The sequence below is a fragment of the Gastrolobium bilobum genome, unplaced genomic scaffold (genome assembly GCF_033153095.1).
Source record: "Gastrolobium bilobum isolate Gb01-03AN ecotype WA unplaced genomic scaffold, APGP_CSIRO_Gbil_v1 utg7653, whole genome shotgun sequence".
Lineage (NCBI taxonomy): Eukaryota > Viridiplantae > Streptophyta > Magnoliopsida > Fabales > Fabaceae > Gastrolobium > Gastrolobium bilobum.
The window spans coordinates 56,088-76,927 of NW_026897564.1; the positions used below are offsets into that span (position 1 = coordinate 56,088).

The window sequence follows — 20,840 nt, forward strand, 5'->3', positions numbered from 1 at the left end:
TTTGTAGACTTGGAATTTTGGATGTTATTAATAACAAATTATCTTGTTTTAGTTTTTTTATTGTTTAGTAATCTATTTTAACTCTTGACGAGTTTTTAGACTTGTTTTAGTTTGAAGACTTAAATTTTCTAGTGGTTTGTAACTTTAAATTGCTTTTTTTTATATAGTTAGTGATTTGTATGACTTAAATTTTAGTCTTTTTGAAAAATCAAAAACTAATATAATTCAAACCGAATAAAATTGAATTGGATTGAATCGAATTTTAAAAAAATTCAAACCAAATTGATGATTAAATAATCAAATCAAAATGATTAGATTGGATAATTATTACTTCAAAGTTGATCCAATCCAGACTATGAACACTCCATTGTTTTTTTGAACATTGGTCTTTTATTTTTTCATATACTATTTCTGTTTTTATTTTATTTTTATTTTTTAAAATGAGAATAGATTTGGTGAATCACACGTAGATTCAATTCGAGGGCGTTTGGTTCAGGTTTTTGGTTTGGTTTCCCGTCTATCTTGAATTGCCATTCCATGATAGCTTTGTTTGGTAGAAAGATTAATTTTTTTTTGCTATGCTTCTCTTTCCCCCGGCCTTTGACGTGTTCAAAATCAAAAGCAAATCATTATAGAACTTTACTACTTTGAACGTGGTATTCTTAGAAAACTAGCTAAACTGCAAAAAAGTGAACGAGGAGGTCACCATATTACCTTCTTCTAAGTACACATGTCTACATCTCTGAAATATCAAGGGTTATTTTTGGTATTTCAACATATTTACTCATCATTATTTCACCTTTAACCAAACAAAGACTCACAAAATTTAACCCAATCTTTCTAGTATAATTTTGACCAACCAAACAACTTTATTTTTAACTTTTCTATCAAACTCACTTTCCTACCATATTACTAATAATTGCATTTATCTGGTAAAAAAAATATCTCCTCTATCAGACACCCCTCCCTCAGTTCAACCGTGTGACTGTTTGGTCCTTTGCGCTCAATCCCATCATAAAGAAATTATTATTTTAGAAGCATTTTAATGTTATTTAAATTTTTTTTAAAAGTTGATTTTTAAAAAAATATTTGATTTTTAATTTCTATTTTTTTAGAAGCTAATATTTGTAGCTTAAAAAAAAAACAGATTTTTGATTTATTTTATTACTTCTGATTTTTTTTAAAAAAAAGGCGTCCAAACATTTTTTGAGAAGTGCTTAAAAAAAAATCATATCCAAACGGGCTCAAAAACGAACGTTTGAAGTTTCAAATGAATAAATGCTTTCTTTTAAGTTGGATTCTAATCTTCCGAAATCCTCTGGTCTTTGTATATTCTTAATTGAAAAGATAAAAAACAAGCTAATTTGCTTGAAAACCGTGAAAGTAAGAGCCTGAAATTGAAGTACACAAATTTGAATACACGAATGTCATCCTTGTCTTTTCAAAGGCACAAGAAAACAGTAAGTACACTGTATAAGGATAAAGTTCTTAATTTTGATATTAAAATTCTTGAATTCTTGGTATGACAATGAGGCTTTTGATGTGATGCAATGCAATGGAGCATGTGAAGTTCGTTGTGTTAGAAGGCAGTTAATGGTGGAAGTCCTTGCCAACGAGCTTCCAAGCGGCACCATCAGGTACTTGTCAAAGATTGTTGCTATTGAGTAATCTGGCTTCTCTAAGATAGTTCATCTTGCTGATGGAAGAACCATCAAAACCAAGGTAAAAAAACAATGTGTGACGTGACAATCTCGGAGGGGAATAAAAATGGTGGATTTGACGGAACATGGCTTAGTTAGGTGACACGACGACTCGGTGGAGGGTTTGGCGGTGGCGTCGAGTGAAGAGGAGGTCTGAGTTGAACTATTATGTGGATATCCAGTTTTTAAAATAATACTTCAGATTCAGATTCTAAATGAAAGATGAAACAAAACTTCAAATTAAGTAAAAAAAGATCAAAAGGATAAAATGTGGATATCCAGTTTGTTTTTATGGATCGGTTACCGAATTGCTTTAAAAAATAAAAAGTGGTTTAACATAAAACGAATTTTAGAAAAACCAGTTTTTTTACAAATGGAGCGGTTCGGTTACAATTCAGTTTGGATGTTTCGGATTTTTTGAACACCCCCGCGTGACATATTAAAAATAAGAATAAATCCGAAACACCCCCGCGTGACATATTAAAGATAAGAATAACTTATAGGGATATGATATTGTGACACACAAGTAATATTACGCACAATGTTACGACCACATCTTAACCGTTGATTTCCGTCAATCAACGGTTATCATTTTTCAAATCAAACTCATTAATTAATTATTAATTCACAATAAATGATAAAACCGTTGATTGGCGGAAATCAACGGTTAAGATGTGGTCGTAACATTGTGCGTAACATTATTTGTGTGTCACAATATCCTATCCCTAGATTATATTTACAAAATTTTTTTTTACAAACTCTTATAAATTACATTATATTTGACCGGTCATATACTAATTAAAAGTATATGTCCGATCATATTTAGTGTAATTTGTAAAAAAAATTTATAAACGGATCCTTCTCCTATATATTAAAATTATATATAATATATATTTTTTTCAAAAATTATCCGTTGACCTAAAAAGTGAAAAAGAATTACATAATTGTAAAAGGAGAAAAGGAAATAAGTTAGGTAGTTAAACGTTCCCCTTTACAAAAATGTCACAAGTAAAGAGGCACTAGAGGTGTAAATATGATGTAGAGGTGTAAATAGGCTGTGTTAGGCTTAGCTTTAACTTAAATAAGTTAGGTCTGTGAAAAAATCTTTGGAATTGGCCTAGCCTTTTAGCTTGCGTAGGTCCAGATTAGTAATCTGACTTGACCTGTATTTAAAAAATAAAAGTCTTGGCTTAGGCTTATTAAAAATTTAATAATTAAAAAATAACTAAAATAATATTACTTTATTATTTAAAATTATTAAAATAATAATTTATTTATTTTATTTAATATAAATAATATAATATAAATCGGCTTGTAGGCTTATACGCTCGACATATACAAAAAAAGCCTATGATTTATTTTCTAAATATTTTTTTTTTAAAAGTCTGAATCTGTTCTATTTAACTATTTGTAATAGGTCAAATATGACCTAACATAAGCTAAACCATCGCCCCTGTAAACCGGCTTAATCCATTTAAGGCCTCAAAAAGGATGTCATTGATAGAAAACAGTGTTCTTTCCATTCTACGAGCAAGGGGGTAAATCTGCTAACTTGACGTTATTGTTATTATCTTTTTATAATTTATAGGGGTTTGTTTGCCTTCATCATTTAACATGATCACAAAAAATTCTCTATACACACAATATTTTGTGAGACCTGCATGTTTTAAAAAAAAAAACTATGACACGCAAAACGAATATCTATAACATAACACAATCATTTTTTCTACAATATGATTTTTATAAAACCCATATAACATTTCAATTAGATAAAAATTTGTCACCTTACTTTTCCAATCAAGCAACATGACAGCAAATGAATAAAATGATCCATTGATATGATTAATATAGTTTAAACATTTATTAAAGCGATTTCAAATTTTGTAGTGACAATTTACAAATAAGTCAAAGTTTAAAGAATTTATGTTTAATTTTTTGTAATAAAAAGAAAATCCTTGCGTGACAATACGGAAAACTTAATTATAGAAAGTGTTAATTAAGAAGAAAAAAACCGATTTAGAATTGCATTTGAAGAGGAAAAGAATTATTCTTCAATCAACAAATGAAGCAATAAGCATGACTTTCACCAAAATCAATTTATACCTTACGTTAGCTATTAGAATCAGACACTATCTTCGGATGAAAGACTACTTTTGAAAGAGTTCTCACTTCTCAAAAATCCGAAACTTGGACGACCCGAAAAAGCATTTTCATTGGTACAAAATGTATTATGTCTTTTTTTTTTTTTCTTCCTCTTTGACGAGTTATTTTTTCTACCAATATTAGTCTATAGTTATTTTTTCTAGTCCCATTCCTATTTTTCGTGCCGAAATTCGATTCCCATCTTAAAATGAAGACATTAATTAAAGTAACAACCCAATTTTAAAAAAAGAACCCTTCTTCTAAAATAATAAAAAGAAAATACTTAATTTAATTTAATTAAGAAGGAAATCTCTAAATCTTTGATCTAGTCTTCAAAACAAACGGTCCTGATGGGGTTACCCATATAGCAGATTAGCTAGATATAGAAGGAGAAGCAATTGGACAGAAGTGGAATCACGAAATTGCCCCTATGCAGCTGCAAGAAATACTCATTCTTCTGTGCAGACTCTTTCGCATATTCTTCTTCTTCCTCTTCTTCGTCGTCGTCTTCATTTTCATACCCAATCTTGTTCTTCTTTTTCGCAAGGTATACCTGGAATCTCGCTCTCTTGTTCCAACAAGAACTATGGATTTAATTTTTTATTTTTTTAATTTTTTATTTATTGCTAATATCGGTCTTTGTTTACCTATTTTCGAATTTGTTTTATGAGAGGATTAACCTTTCGAGGCTTCGATGTAACCTGAAAATTAGCTCATTCGTTTTTTATTTGTTCTTTCTTTTTCTTTTTTTCTTTTCATTTTCGATCAAATTGTCTGTACTTGCCTGTTGTTTTTTCTTTTAAATGTTTGAGCTACCTTAGGGTATATTAATCTGTGTTTTGATGTAAATTTTGATTATTTTTTTCGGATAATGTTAATTACGATGCTGTCTGATTGAACTATAATGGTTTATTGATGATACCGTGTGCGTACAAATTTGAATTCGCAAACTGGGTTGCGATAGGTAGCTAAAACATGTTTATTCTTGATTCTGGTATGTGATTTCAGATCCAGAATGACTATGGCTTTTGTTTGTTAACTTATAGATGAGAGTTGATGGCCATCTGGCTTTTTTTTTTCTTCCTCCTTTCATTTTGTTTCAAGTTTAGCTCTTAAAGTTATTTTGAAACTAATTTATTCAAATGTGTTTTGAATATTTCCATTTATTATCATTTAGTTAAAGGGCATATTTTTCCCCATGGCAACTAAGAAAATCATAAAGCTATGGATACGATAAAACTATTTTATTTTGGGCAGAGCTTGCCTTTGATAATTTATTTATTGTTTCAATTGCTGCATTCAAGGTAAATAACAAAATTAGAATGACTATCTCATGACATTGATATATTATGATTTTAGATGGGAGTTCAGCGACGTCAAGAACTCTCTGAAGACAATGGGCCTGCTGAAAATGCTAGCTCCGGTAATTCTTTTAACCCGGGTGATATTGCTAGTGTGTCTGCTAACAGCAATCCAAGTTTAAATACTGAAAGCAGTGAAGTTAATGAACCTGGTGGTATTTCTTGTAAGAAAAGTAATATCCGACATATCTATAGACAAGATGTTGTGAAGAATAATAGCAGTGGCATGATAGGGATTGTGACAGAAGTTGCTGGTGATTCGGATTCGGATTCAGATAGCAGCATCACTGATGATGAGGATGATAGTGAGGATGAGGATGGTGATGTTGAGGAAGGCGATGACAGTAATAATGCTAGCAGAAATTCCGAGAGGAATGGTGCTGCTGGGGATTGTAAAACTGGTGCTCTTCTGGCTGACCAGCTGCGTGTACTCTGGATGGACGAATCTGAATCCACCCAAAATTTCAGTGACGTAGAAGTTGTTGATCGTGGATTTTTACATGGGGATTTTGTTGCTTCCGCATCAGACCCCACTGGGCAAGTGGGTGTAGTCGTTGACGTCAATATGTGTGTGGATCTGTTGTCCCATGATGGATCTATAATAAAAGAGGTCTCATCGAAAAACCTAAAGCGTATTAGGGATTTCACTGTTGGGGATTATGTGGTGCTTGGGCCCTGGCTAGGAAGAATTGAGGATGTTTTGGACAATGTAACTGTCTTATTTGATGATGGTTCAGTTTGTAAGGTCTCCAAAGCAGATCCATTGAATCTTAAACCAATTTCTAAGAATATTCTTGAAGATGGTCATTTCCCTTATTACCCAGGGCAACGTGTAAGGGCTAGCTCTTCATCAGTCTTCAAGAATTCAAGGTGGCTGTCTGGCTTGTGGAAAGCAAATAGGTTGGAAGGTACTGTCACTAAGGTTACAGTTGGATCAGTGTTTGTTTATTGGATAGCTTCCGCAGGTTATGGACCGTATTCTTCTACTGCCCCAGCTGAGGAGCAGAGTCCCAAAAACTTAAAATTGTTGTCTTGTTTTGCTCATGCAAATTGGCAATTGGGCGACTGGTGTCTCTTACCCTCGTCAGCACTGTCATCCTCAGTTTCCACGGAGAAAAGCATATCAAAATTGGAACTTAATGATTCTATTAACAATGAATTAGATTCTAATCAGACAGGAAGTGGGTGTGACTCAGAAGAAGCTACAGTTGAGGAATCAAATGGGAATAAGAATGCTATGGACCTTGATCCAGTGGATGCTTTGGAAGGGAATTGTGGAAATGATAGAAGCAATCCTTCACGTGATTCTAGTTCATGTGGTAGTTCTCTCTCTGTATCAAAGGACCCTGTGCATGAAGTTTGGCCTCTTCACCGCAAGAAAATAAGGAAAGTTGTCATCAGGAAAGAAAAGAAGGCTCGAAAGAAAGAGGAAAGTTTTGAGAAAGCTCTTTTGATTGCCAACACAAGGACAAGGGTTGATGTTGCATGGCAGGATGGAAAAATAGAGTGTGAACTGGATTCTACAAGTTTAATTCCTATCGAAAATCCTGGTGATCATGAATTTGTTTCGGAGCAATACGTGGTGGAGAAGACCGCTGATGATGGTGAGGATATTTGTGAAACTAGGAGAGTTGGGGTGGTGAAAAGTGTTAATGCCAAGGAGCGGACAGCTTGTGTGAGGTGGTTAAAAACAGTTGCCAGAGCAGAAGATCCTCGAGAGTTCGACAATGAGGAAGTTGTAAGTGTGTATGAGCTAGAGGGCCATCCAGATTATGACTACTGCTATGGGGATGTGGTTGTTCGGCTGTCACCTGCGTCTGTTTGTTTAGAAACAGCTTTTGTTGGAGAGTCCATTGAGAAATCAAAGCAGAAAAATGAAGAAAGTGGAATTAAAAAGGAAGCAAATAACCAAACAGGTAACAGTAAAGTAGAAAATGTGTCTGGTGGTGAAACTTGTGTGGAGTTCTCAGACCTATCTTGGGTTGGAAATATAACTGGCCTTAAGAATGGTGATATTGAAGTTACTTGGGCTGATGGGATGGTGTCAACGGTATGTTCATTTGGATATTCACTTTCTCATTTTTACCTGTTATTTATTCGTATTCTGTTGATAAAACATAAATGCTGCATATTTACTAATATGAAGTTTTCACATGTATATCATTGATACAACACTATACTTGCAATCTCCTTACATGTTATTTCAGCCAATGGAAACTGAAGATTTGCTTCAATTATGTTAATGTCTGGTGGAAATGTCAAGTTTCTAAAATTTGCATGACTAGGACATAATCAGGCTGTTATATATCTCAGTGACTATAATATTCTACTATGTGCTTTTTTGTTGCAATAACTTTATAGAGTTTACTTACAATCATATAAGGGTCCTTTCTGTTACTGTGAAGAGTATTGCAGGAACACTTTTGCGAAACTTTGACAATTAGATTAGTGTTTTGCTTTGGGATGCTTGTTGGGCTAGCAAAGTTTAAATTGAATCAATATGATATTATGATTTAAATATGAAAGTTGTCAAAACTTAATGCAGAAGTTTGAACTAATATTATTAGGAGAAAGGAGTAAAAAAAGAACCTACATACCTTAGTTTGTAGGTATCTACATCACTGAAATAGGTAGCGTTCAAACTTGAGGATCAAGAAAGTTCAAAATTTAGGGCCTATGTTTTCTTATCTACCAGCGTAATATATCCTAATAATAATAAGTCCTCAAGATACCCAAGACCATATACTCCCTATAAGCATTGAGCAGAAAGCAACAAAATACCAAAACACCCTAAAACAAAGAACTAGAACTAATAAATGTTTTAAGACATTCTAACGACTAGATAAATAAAAATTCCAAAAAATGCTTGTTGAATTTTATAATGAGCCCTGATGTCTCAAGTAAACTTTATATTGAGTTATTTGATCCTTAAGCTTATTGAGTCCAGGTCCCTTTGTTGCCTATGTCACGAAGACAATATTAAGATGGAGTTATAGATTTGGGATTCCACCATAGCTTGATAGTCATATTTGGCTGAAAGGTTTTAGATCACCTACATTGTAATGGATAAGTTATATTAATGTCTGATATCTATAGGCTTAAATCACATACTAAAAGGCCAGAGACTGTAAAAAATTCTTGAGGACATGTTCTTTTTGCTACTGAGGTTACTAAAACCCTTTGATAGCAAGTTGAATGGTCTTTTCTGTGCCAAATTATCTTTAAGAGTTTTGGATCTTTTTATCTTTTCCTTTCACAACATTAATTGATGTTTGAATTAGACTCTTTAAAATCTATCCTTTTGGTATACAGTCCCTAAGATGCAAAATGAATATTGAGGTTGGTATAATTTTGTGGAGTTTATGTTTTTTAAGCACTTGTTCCTGTCTGGTGGTACAGCTTATCCATTTTAACTGTCAATAATTTACTTTACTTCCAGGTTGGACCCCAAGCAATCTATGTGGTTGGTCGAGATGATGATGATGAATCAATTGCTGCTGGGAGTGAAATAAGTGACGCTGCAAGCTGGGAAACTGTTAATGATGATGAAATGGAAGTCCTTGAGGATTCCAGAGAGGTTTGTTTCTTTTCACCTGTACTGTTGTTATTAGCCTTGTACTTGGTTGTTTCCAAGACGAAGCCCAAGGAAAAAACTGTCATGTGGTTCTTATATCAGGATCCATATCGAAAAGTTGCTTCCACTCATTAATAATAAATCTGGGATCTGGAAATCTAAAAGTTCCCAATGTTGCAACTTGCAAATTTTGGCTGTTTTCACAGTCTTGACCTTCTGCTTTTTCTACTTGCCTTTATATGCACATATACTTAGCAATGCATCTATATATAAATGGTTGTCTAATATTTGATGAACGAGTGATTGTGAAACTCGTCATAATAGAAAGAAATTATTCTTTCCTCTTTTCAAAAGGCCTTTGGGTCAGTTTCTCCCTTGGATAAATACATTTGTTTTATGGTAGACATTATATTGACCAAATAAAGATTTTGGTTATAGTTATTGGCCCATTTCTTTAATCATGCAAGATTACGATGCACAGGATACTGAGAGGGAAAAATCAAGCAGCATTACTTCTGAGGCAGAAGAGAGTGGAGAGAATGACTTTGGTAGGGCTGCAGCACTTTCTGTTCCCCTAGCAGCATTTCGATTCGTCACCAGACTCGCCTCTGGAATATTCTCAAGGGGCCAAAGGAACGTAGATCCTGTTCACTTGCAGTCGAAAGGTGAAAGTGAATGTACATCACCATTAGTTAGTGATGAGTCTAGTTCTCAGAAATGCATTGCCATTCATGGTGACAATTCGGACAATAAGAGTGGAAGAAATGAGGAAGTTGTTCCAGAAGCATCTGAAATTTTGGAAGCATCTGAGACACTATGTAGCTTGAGGAACGAAGATGCGGGTGCAAGTTGCGACAATGATGCTTGCAGTTTGAAACATTTTGACATTACTAAAGATCCTTCAGACCATTATTTTATTGGTGCAAATGGACAGGTACTGCTGCTGCCTTATTTTTAATATCTGAAGAAAAAAAGTAAGGAAAGGAAAGGATGAATGGGTACTCCCATGTTTATCATATACTATATTTTCCTTTGATGAATTTTGAACAAGACACACATGTGCATGCACTTGCCTGAGTATCGACAAAATGATCATTACAGATTAGTATTAATGTACGTTAGGTGCTTATATTTAGCTAAACCAAAGTTCAACTATGTTGGTCATGTCGGATTATCAAACACGTTGGTGAGCACACAAATGCATTCAAATGTTCGCTTCTGTCTTTTAAATGTAATTTCCTTTATTACATCATTGCTAAGATCACTAAATGATTTTCAATCCACTTTCAGAGTAACAACAGAAAATGGTTTAAGAAGGTGCAACAAGATTGGAGTATACTGCAGAATAACCTTCCTGGTCAGTGATTCATTTATTTGATGCCATCTAAGTTTTGTACTGTGCTATGCACACATTTCAGTAAGTGTAAACAATTGAAACATTTTGACAGAGGAAATCTATGTACGAGTTTATGAAGATAGAATGGATCTCTTGAGAGCAGTTATTGTTGGGCCATATGGGACCCCTTACCAAGATGGGCTCTTTTTCTTTGATTTTCACCTACCGCCAGAGTACCCTGATGTTCCACCGGTAAGGAATATTATTTTGAAGCTGCACCTCTGTCCAATTTATGATGTTCCCACCCCTGAAAAAAAGGAAGATAGTTAGATATAAATCACATATTCAATTTGTATAAATTTAGTCCACATGGTTATATCTCATGTCTTTCTGTGTTCTTTGTCTGGGTCTCAAATGATGCAGTCGGCATACTATCATTCTGGTGGTTGGCGTGTTAACCCTAATTTGTATGAGGAAGGGAAGGTTTGCCTTAGCCTTCTAAATACATGGACAGGCAGAGGAAATGAAGTATGGGATCCAAAATCTTCGAGCATCCTTCAAGTCCTAGTTTCACTGCAAGGGTTAGTACTGAACTCTAAGCCTTACTTCAATGAAGCTGGGTATGATAAGCAGATTGGAACAGCCGAAGGAGAGAAAAATTCATTATCATACAATGAGAATACATTTTTGCTGAACTGCAAGACTATGATGTATCTTATTCGGAAACCCCCCAAGGTGATTATGAATAATGTTTATAAGATGTTTTAATCTCATCCATTTGGTTGAACACCCTTCCTATTCTATCATTATTGGTTAAAGCAGTATTACATTATGCATACTTAGTTTCACTAGACTCAGTAGTATAGTTCGTTTAGCATTGTAGAAAATTGAAACTCAAAAAAAAAGTTGGGAGCAGGGTTAGCAAAGAAGAAACAGAAGGCTTTTTTTGGGGGGAACGTAGCATTTAGGGTATACATGCAAAACAATATTCTACCTTGATTGGGTTATCATCAGTTCCTGGCGGCAGTCTATAATGCCATTTACTTTTGTATAATATAAAGCAAGTTATTTTCTTTAGAGATGAATTTACATGACAGTGTTAAAAATCAAGAAGTCCAAATTGCCTGATTGCAACAAAGGGTATTTCAGTGAGTGTATGAGATTGTTTTATCAATTGCAACATTTTGCATAGCCTGAGATGTTAAATTTTGTTTGGTGATACTGTCTCTACAATGCTATATCTGCATTCTAACGTCTAGATTTAATATTTTTAAGTGTTTTTGTTGAGACTACTGTTGTTTCTTTTAGTTGTGCAAAGTATATTTGACTGTTGTCATACTGATAAATACTCCTCTAGGATTTTGAAATGCTCATCAAAGAACACTTTAGGAGTCGTGGTCATAACATCCTAAAGGCTTGTGATGCATATATGAAAGGTTACTTGATTGGCTCGCTAACTAGAGATGCCTCTGTAAGTGAAAAGAGCAGTCAGAATTCAACCTCTGTGGGTTTCAAGTTGATGTTAGCCAAGATAGTGCCCAAGCTTTTCTTGTCACTAAGTGTGGTTGGAGCTGATTGCGAGGAGTTTAAGCATCTGAAAGAATTATAGCAAAGTTATAAAGATACATGACCTCTTTAAAGCTAACAACAGGGTTTGCTGACCCTGCCCAAATTTAAAATTTGAAGGTACCAACAAGTGTAAAGGTTCTCATGTGTTGTCAGTGTTTTGATTTTCTACGATTAAAACCTTCCATTTCTGTTGTTTAAAAAACCAATTCACTTCTAGGAGCTTGAAGGAACAGAACCAATTCATTTCTCCTGAGAAAAGCAACCACTGACGGAGCAGGGCTGGATTGATGTAGAGGGGAGGCAATGTGGGTTACTAACTTGTATGTTATTTACTTTTTTCATTTTTTATTTTTTATTTTTATTTTTATATCTGGGGGGAGGGTGGGAGGCGGGGTTGGATTTTCTCAGGTATTTGAAAGCGTTTGATTGTCTTGCATTGATTCATTACCTTCTGTTTGTGAGGATATGATGAATTGAATATAATTGAAGAATCACTACCTTTTTCTTCCTTCTTGCTTCTTTCCCCTGCTCCCTCCCCTTTCCTATCTTCACTTATAAGCTTCATATTAGCATTTTGACCTTGTGGGTTGTGGCTTTCAGTGTTACTGAATCCTGTGCTGTAAAGTTTCTCTTATTGCGATGCTTTACCGTGTCTCGTTCACTTTGTTTAACAGTAATTCCAATTTTTTACTACTATTCGATCAATTTTTTTAATTTCTTGTTTCTTATTTTTTTTGCCTGTTTAACCCAAGAAGGACATGATGTGGGAGCTCTACTTGGCCTATATAAAAAAATGTTGAAATGAGTTGCTCTAAGATTATCTTGGAATCAATCTTTGTTCCCCGAGGCTAATAGAAAATGGTTTGTGCTCCTTCCCATCCTTGGTTTCCCTCTTATGTCTAATAGTGGCTCCTTCATGTCATGCATATACTGAAAGAAATGGGATTGTGGATTGTCTCAGCCAACTTTGCCCTTAATGGTCAACTTGGATTTATGAAACTCCATGGTTTGATGAAATTGAAGGGAATGTCATTTTAAAAAGAATAGGTTACTAACTGTTTAAAGCTGTCAAAATGAATTAGAGATTGAAATAGCTTAAACTAAATGCATTTTTTTGGGACACATAATGAAAATAAAAGACAGAACAGAACTACCCAGACACTACCAATTGGGGCCGGTTAATGCCCCTAGCATCCCATTCCAGTTTCTACCGGCAATAACCAAGAGGTCATGCGAAAATCTGTGTTTCCCGTCCAAAAAGATGAGCATGTGTGGCAAGTGCATCAGCTATGTCATTTCCTTCTCTCTACAAGTGTGAGAAATCTCAATTCTCCATACTCTATTGAAGACGTCACTTACACAATGCATTAAAGTGAAGCCGATGTTGCATATTGCAACCCTTATCAATAAGGTCTTGAGCTAGCTCAGAGTTACTCTCCACTTGGACTTGTTTAATTCCTCTATCTCAAGTTACCTCCAATCTTACAAGAATTCCCCAACGCTCCGCCAAAATTGAATTTCCTTTTCCCCAATTCTTAGAAAATCCCAAGATGTAATTTCCCTTGTCATCTTTGAAGATTCCACACACGCCGTAAGAGTTCCTCCTTGAGCGCTAAATGTATTTTTAGTTTTAACATCAAAATAGTCAAAATGGATTAGAAGCTACGAGGATGGCTTAATGGGCTCTAATCAAAAGCGAACTAAAATGGGTTAAACTCTTCTCACAAGTGATTCAGTTACTGCTGCTTGTGAGAATTAAGAACTAAAACTCCTGATCATGAGTTTCGTTCCTCTTGAAATTTGCGTCCACAATCAAATAGTCTAAACAAATTAAAGGCAAACTACATGAATTGGCGGGCTAAATCGGATTATTCACTTGGTTTCTCTTATTTTTTTTGAGAAGGTAGAAATCTCCTGTTGGGATCTAGGTGGAGAATTGGGAAGTTGAGACTAGGGATCAGGCCGTAAACCTTAAACACAAAAGCCATTTGATGATAAGGAAAAGCATTATTGTGTTTCGTTCATTATGGGTTCCGAAATTTTTTTAATCAAAAGGTTTTTGAGAGTTTTGAAAAATAAAAAGATTACTTTTTAAATAGTTATTGACCAAATATGCTTAGCCTTCAAGAGCTTTGGCTGCTTATGCTTATATTTTAATACTAATAGTTGGGGTCATATAAGGTTGCTGTTATGGAATTCATATAGCAACCACTGATGATAAAATAAAAGTAAGTGAATATAATCTACTAAAAAAAATGGTAAGTGAATATATTGATACGCATCCATGATGATATGTTATCCTAGTGCTCGTATTTTATTAAATTTTAAAAAGTTGATTTCTTATCTTATCAAACTTCATTTTTTTGGTCAGTATCCACCTGCACCGACACGGGACTCGAGATACGACACAAAACTCCGACACATTAATTTTAAAATATGTTATATTTCGACACATTGGGACACGTTTTGATATTATATAATATTTTTAATTTATGTAGTGTATATTATATATTTTTTTTGGTGAAAAGTGTATATTATATTTAGTATTCAATAATTTAACAAAAAAATAAAGCTAAACTTATGATACCCATCAATTTTGCAAAGAAACATAATATATCTCAAATGTTTATATTAAACTCAATAAAATCGTAATCGTAATCTAACGATCTAATAGTTGGAACTCAAAATGCAACGCAACGTAACTTTTGAACCTTTTTTGAGTCTTTGCAACGAGTATTGGAGTGTCGGGAAGTGTCAGACACGACACACTAGGATTTTTGAAGTGTCGGTGCTTCATATGCCACCCTAATAAGTTGTTGGTCATTTTATTTGTTGTTTGTTTATAAAATTACTTGTTGCCAGTCCACCATGTATATTTGACTCGTGTCATGACAACATTTCAGTATCAGTATTTTGGATAAATTTTCGGTAATTTATAGTACTGAGAATGCAGTATCAAACTCACTAAAATTAGAATCATATGAATCTACATTTTTTTCTTTTTAGTGGAGAAATATGTACCATTTCAAAAATTCTCGGGCCATAGTATTTGGGTTTATATTTCATCTTCAACCCACAAACATAAGCATCGTTCATGAGGAAGCTGTATTATTTAAGAACCTTTTGGGTCTTCAAAAGTACCACCATTTTATTCCTTTTCCGTGAAAACATTGATGACACTTGTTTTTTTCTCCAGAAATGACTTAAGGAGACGGCCCTGAATATTTGGACCTATACTTCAGACTGCAAATGGAAATACTATGTTTAGACCAATAGTCACTGCTGTTAAAAAAACAATAAGTCACTGGCAAAAGAAAAAGAACTTTGTAAAGTTGTGCTTATGCAATATCTAGTGTCTAGAATTCTAGATGCGGCAATAAAGTCAAAATTATCTATTATGATTACTAAGTTATTAACGGAAAGAAGAGGAAGAATAAAAAAGGAAAAGACCAAACATTGCATAGCAATGGAAAAACACAAGGATAACGTATCTTGGGCGTGAAGTTAACATCATTTCAGCCAGCCTTTCCTTCCAACTCTCAAGCGTAAAAGTTTGTTTGTTTTGAGTCCATTAGGCCCCCTTTGTATTTTATTTTGCTAAAGGCATCTTTCAGTTAGTTTAAATGCCAAGCGTGTCTATATCAATCTTTCTTATTCATGATATAAACCAAAATCATGACAAATTTCCCAATGTTGACAGAAATTATAGGATGAACTAGAATTTCATAGTTTAGCTACTTCTTCAAACACAAGCAAGCCTGTGGCAAGTGGCAAGTGGCAACACACCCTTATTTCAGCCACTGTTCCATTACATCTTATATTTTCAGTGACATCATGATGGGGGGTACAAGTTTCTTCAAAAGTTGTACCTTCCTGCTGGCAATTCTTACTTTGCTCTGTAGTTTTCTCTTGAACTGTGTCATGGCTAGTGTTTATACCGTTGGTGACCAAGAAGAATGGAGTAGCCAAACAAATTATGCTTCATGGGCAGAGGGATACAATTTTAGCCTAGGAGATGTTCTTGGTACTTCATTTTAATCTTTACTTGATTATTATTGTGTTTGATGTCTTTTTTGTTTTCACCAATACAAGAGTTTCCTATGATTTTATTGTCTTTTAAAAGAGAATGCTTATTTGTTTTTATTGATACTGTTTTTTGTTTTGGTTTAGTTTTCAAGTACGTGAAAGGGCAACATAATGTGTATGAAGTAAAAGAGGACACTTTCCGATCGTGTGATGCAAGTAGTGGAGTGTTGGCCAAGTATGAGAGCGGAGAAGATCAAGTGACACTAAATGAGGTGAAGAGATATTGGTTCATTTGCAACATAGCAGGGCACTGCCTTGGGGGCATGAGATTTGGAGTTCTAGTAAAAGATAGCAACAATGTTACCACTGCTACTAATTCCACCGATGGTGCATTTACCCCACAAATTGTACAAACTCCCTCGGATAATTCTTGTACGAGTTATATCTCTGAAAGATTGAGAGTTATTGGGAAATTTATTCCTTTCGGATTATTATTGTTCAACTTGTATTTTTGATGAAGACTTTGGTTACGTATGTGGATTTGATTATTTATTTATGCACATTGTGTTTGCACATGTATACTTTCACAACTCATAGAAAGGGATCTTCTTCTACACTCCAAATATATATTTAGACTCCTACCCCAGCCATTTATGTGTTTGGTGTGTGCTCACCTTGAAAACATACAATAGATTAGCAAACATTGAACTTCGGGACTTCGGTAATTGTACTACATAGGTTCAGTTTACATAAGTTTAAAATTAAATTTTTTACAGGAGAAATATTAGAAGTTGCAAAATCTCCAAGTATCATATACTAATGTACCATTAACAAATTATATAAAATAAAAGTAAAGAAGATGAACAAATAATTAAAGATACAATATTAAAATAAGGAAGGTTATATTGACAAATTTTCTTTTTTTTACAAACGTACAAATTACATTATGTCTTATCGGTAAAACTTCACTCAAAAGTGTCTTACCGATAAGACATAATGTAGTTTGTAAGAGCGTAACTTTATAAATATAACATTCCCGTTAACTATTGTTCGTATTCTTTAAGAAAAAAAATGGTAATTGGATGGATCTTAGGATAAACAATCTTAATAGCAGAGAATGAAAAAAGAAAAAATGCTGTAATATTAGCAGAAAAGTGGAATGATAGCTAATAAGCTCAAAATCAGAAGCAACATAAAAAGTTCTTAGGAAAGGAGGTGGAAAGCAAAAGGGAAAATAGGATATGAAGCAAGCAGTTTGTGATGTTTAAGGGTTTGTATGACCAAACAGCACATTATGCCTACATTATGCCTAGACCACACGGTTGCCATTTTTGTACGAAATCATCGAATGCAATCCTATTATAACAAAACTTTGAATAATAGTACCAATTTTTTTTTTTAATTGCTTTAGTTTATATCAACCCATTAAAGGGAAATTCATATCCTTTATCACAATGATGATGTTGAGATTAATAACAGAAAATTAATTACCAATGAATCAATTAGTAAAAAAAAATATTCTTGCTGCCAATCAAAATTTAAATGGAACGGTGTGTACTAAAGATTAAAAAAATAAACTACATGTAATATGAAGATGAATAGAATTTTCTTAGATTTATCTTATCAATCAGTTTAGTAAGATAACGTAAAACAAAAAGTGATACGGCAAGGATAGGATTCTAATCTTATCGTTAGAACTTTTACCACAAATCTTAAGGGATACTGAACCACTATATAGGACTGTATGAACCTATTATAACAAACATTTGAATAATAGGTACCAATTTTTTTAGAAATCGCTTTTGAAATTTTAATTGGTATAGTTTATCTCAACCCATTAAAGGGTAATTTATGTCCTTTATCACAATGATGATGTTGAAATTAATAATAGAAAGTTAATTACCAATTAAACAATTAATAAATAAAAATTCTTGCTGCCAATCAAAATTTAAAAGGAGCTATATGAATTAAAGATCTTTAAAATAAATTACATATAATATGAAGATAAATAGATTTTTCTTATCTGTTTAGTGTCTGTTACAATTTACAAACTGTATAAAAAACTAAAAGATAAGATAGTGATACAACAAGCATAGGATTCTAATCTTATCGCTAAAACCTTTATCACAAATCTTAAGGGATACTGAACTACTATACTATAAATAAATAGGACTGTATGAGGTTTCCTAAACTCTAAAATTCATCAGCAGTAATTTCTTTGTTTTCCTTCTCATCTTTCTTTTCATCTTTTATATTATTAATATTATTTTGGCCAGATTGAGAATATGAGCATTTGAGCAGATGATGAATGAAGTGAAATTATCATTAATTGCTTATTGGTTATTCCATGAAGCTACCCAAAATCGAGCTTTTTAAAACTGATGCTCAAATCACACTCAATGGCCAAGTTCTCCTCTCTCTTTTTTCAACATTGATAAGTGTTTTATGTTCTTATATCGAGAGACACTATTATTCTCCAATCCAAGTTTTCATATCTGTTATTTTTCTTGTGAATATAATTTTATTTTTTTACTATGCTATTCATGATTAAGGCCCTGCACGAAACATCTTGTTTTTCAGATAGCTAACAAATTGAGTCTCACAAGTCACAGTCTCTGGTTATACTATATTCATCTGTTCATTCCCCATCCCAAAAACTTTGCTTAAAAAAGAAGAGAAAAAAAAAAGCCAAACAAATGTTATCGTTTTCTAGTGTCCTTTTTTCGTACACTGGCTTTATCTTCCATATGTTGGATGAATACTAGTCCTACAGTTGTTGTTTTTTTAAAAAAAAAAAAAAAAAAAAAAACTGAATTGCAAATTCAGAACTATATTTTGCATCATTAGCATATTTAGAGATACTTGAAGTGAAAAAATTTGGACAGAAATTTATGCCCTTTCTGCATCTCTCAACAAAGTTGGGGCTTACTTTTTTTATCTTTTTCAGGATTTATCATTTATGGATTGTTTTCTATATATAAAAATTTAAGGGGGGAAATTAGTAGATTTATATTGGCCCTCAGGATTTGTAGATGTTTTTATGTGAAGACTTTAGTTAGGTATGTGGATTTGATTATTTATTTATGAACGTTGTGTTTTTTTTTTTTTTTTTTTTTGTAAATATGAACGTTGTGTTTTCATATGTATACTTTTAAGTAAAAAACGGGTAATAGCAAAGCGAATTTTTTTTGAGAGAGGAAACGAAATCATTCAAGTCTGTTGCTACGTTTTAGTCCATGTTTTTAATAAACTACGAAATGCCTAGCCTTTAAGAGTTTGTTAGTGACGTGTAATTGTAAGTGATTTGTTTCTATTGCTAATCTTTAGCTAGTTTAAAGTGTATATTTGGCTTATGTCAATTGTAGTTACGTGAGATAGTTAATAAAAGTATTTATTTCCCTTCTATTGGTCTGTTTTTTCTTTCTCCTGTGCCATTGAGTTTGTAACAGAACAGAACAAACTCCTAAAGACTAGGACACTTAAATAACTTAGTCAAAACATGGACTGAAATATAGCAACACTCTTGACTCATTCAACGCATACATGTGTTTGGTGGGTGCTCACCACGAAAACATACGAGAAAAACTTCAGTGTATAATGTATTGAGATCCCCGAATTCGTGTTTCCTTATACTAAAATGGAAAAAAGTTTAGGACTTAAAAAGAAATTTTTAAAAAAAAAAAAATACCGAATTTGGTGATCCCAGTGTATTAAAGTTTTTTAAAAAAAAATTAACTCACCAGAAATAATAGTAGAAGTTGCAAAATCACTAAGAGGGCGTTTGGTGGAGGAAATTTTTTTTTTATCCGAGAATCACGATTTTCAAGAATATGATAGAAAGATGAGTTTTATGGAAATGTTACCAAAAAGTTATTTGGTACACTAAAATATTCCTGAAAATATTGGGTTAATTTTCTTGATATTATGTTTAGTTGTATTAAATTTTTCCTTGTCATAGAAATCCTAGAATACCATCCTCTGGATGATATTTCTGGATAGTATTTTTAAAAAAATTTACACACAAAATAAAATTCCGAGAAAATTTTAAAAATCTTGTACTAAACGTGGGTAAATACAATTATCACTTTCAATTTTTCGGGAATCCTAAAAAAAACCTTGTAACAAACGCCCCCTAAGTATTATAAGCATGTTTGGCATCTCTTTTTTTTAAGCTAAAAAAGAGCTTTAAAAATAAAATTACGGGGTATTTGTTGATAATATAAAAAATTTAGCTTAAAAGCTACTTAAAAATTATTCATTTAAAAAAAAAAGCACGTATTTAAAAAAAAAACCAAATACAATTTAAAAAAAGCTTGACCTTTTGAATTTTTGCTTTTTCTTTACCATAAAAAATACTTTTTTTATTATAAGAACTTTTGTAAAAACTTATTTGACCTAATTTCTACTTATAAGGTGAAGAGAAGCTAAAAAAAGAACTCTCAAAGAGACACTATAAAGTAAGGTGGAGGTTTTATTTACACCATTTTAGACTTATCACTCTTACAACTTATTCGATTATGTAAATCCCGACCGCTTCAAGAATCAATGACTATCCTCACGTATTAACACGAAACTTTTCAGTGTGCTTTTTCCTCACTCGCACACTTCCCGGGAAAACTTCCCAGGAGGTCAGCCATCCCAGAATTGCTCCAAGTCAAGCACGCTTAACTGTGGAGTTCTTCCGATCCAGGCTACCGAAAAGAAGATGCATCTTGTTAGGAGTCTTATACTTATAAGCTATCACAAACTGTGCAGTCTTATACCTGCACAGCCTTTGGAATCCCTTTCTTTTGGGTGTCGATTCGATTCATTCATACATGTAACCCCCCACTGGAAGCCTGTCAGGAGCCACTCCTTGTCCGTGCCTCTTTGCACCGGCGATCACTCCCCACCCTCGTCAGCGCTCGAGATGTTACAGATTACCTGTTGGATCAATTTGAAATCAATGAATAAAAAAAGAGAATAATTAATTCATGTATGGGTAGTACCAATTAATTCATATAAGCTATCCCAAACTGTGCAGTCTTATACCTGCACAGCCTTTGGAATCCCTCTCTTTCGGGTGTCGATTCGATTCATTCATACATGTAACCCCCCGCTGGAAGCCTGTCAGGAGCCGCTCCTTATCCGTG

At 33.4% G+C, this 20,840-nt stretch overlaps 2 protein-coding genes and 1 non-coding gene across 4 annotated transcripts; all 3 read left to right on the plus strand.

The window, feature by feature from the left end:
* The first annotated feature begins 4,266 nt into the window (after window positions 1–4,266).
* On the plus strand, window positions 4,267–12,021 carry LOC133308128 (probable ubiquitin-conjugating enzyme E2 23). Of its 2 annotated transcripts, XR_009751132.1 has the most exons (9): window positions 4,267–4,389; window positions 5,202–7,253; window positions 8,643–8,780; window positions 9,259–9,711; window positions 10,068–10,134; window positions 10,226–10,365; window positions 10,537–10,848; window positions 11,471–11,799; window positions 11,900–11,992. XR_009751132.1 is itself a non-coding variant. In XM_061508730.1 (8 exons), exons 1-8 carry the CDS (start codon window positions 4,273–4,275, stop codon window positions 11,720–11,722), a joined length of 3,531 nt encoding a protein of 1,176 aa, XP_061364714.1. In that variant the 5' UTR covers window positions 4,267–4,272; the 3' UTR covers window positions 11,723–12,021. The 2 variants fall into 2 exon arrangements, 1 of the variants encoding a protein (XP_061364714.1); XM_061508730.1 differs by having other exon boundaries at window positions 11,471–12,021.
* A 3,498-nt stretch (window positions 12,022–15,519) lies between these two features.
* Window positions 15,520–16,223, plus strand: LOC133308119 (mavicyanin-like). The gene is made up of 2 exons (XM_061508715.1): window positions 15,520–15,706; window positions 15,853–16,223. Exons 1-2 carry the CDS (start codon window positions 15,520–15,522, stop codon window positions 16,221–16,223), a joined length of 558 nt encoding a protein of 185 aa, XP_061364699.1.
* A 1,780-nt stretch (window positions 16,224–18,003) lies between these two features.
* LOC133308163 (small nucleolar RNA SNORD36) lies at window positions 18,004–18,096 on the plus strand. Its single transcript, XR_009751134.1, has one exon. It is a non-coding gene; the product is annotated as a small nucleolar RNA SNORD36 (small nucleolar RNA).
* The last annotated feature ends 2,744 nt before the right edge of the window (window positions 18,097–20,840 follow it).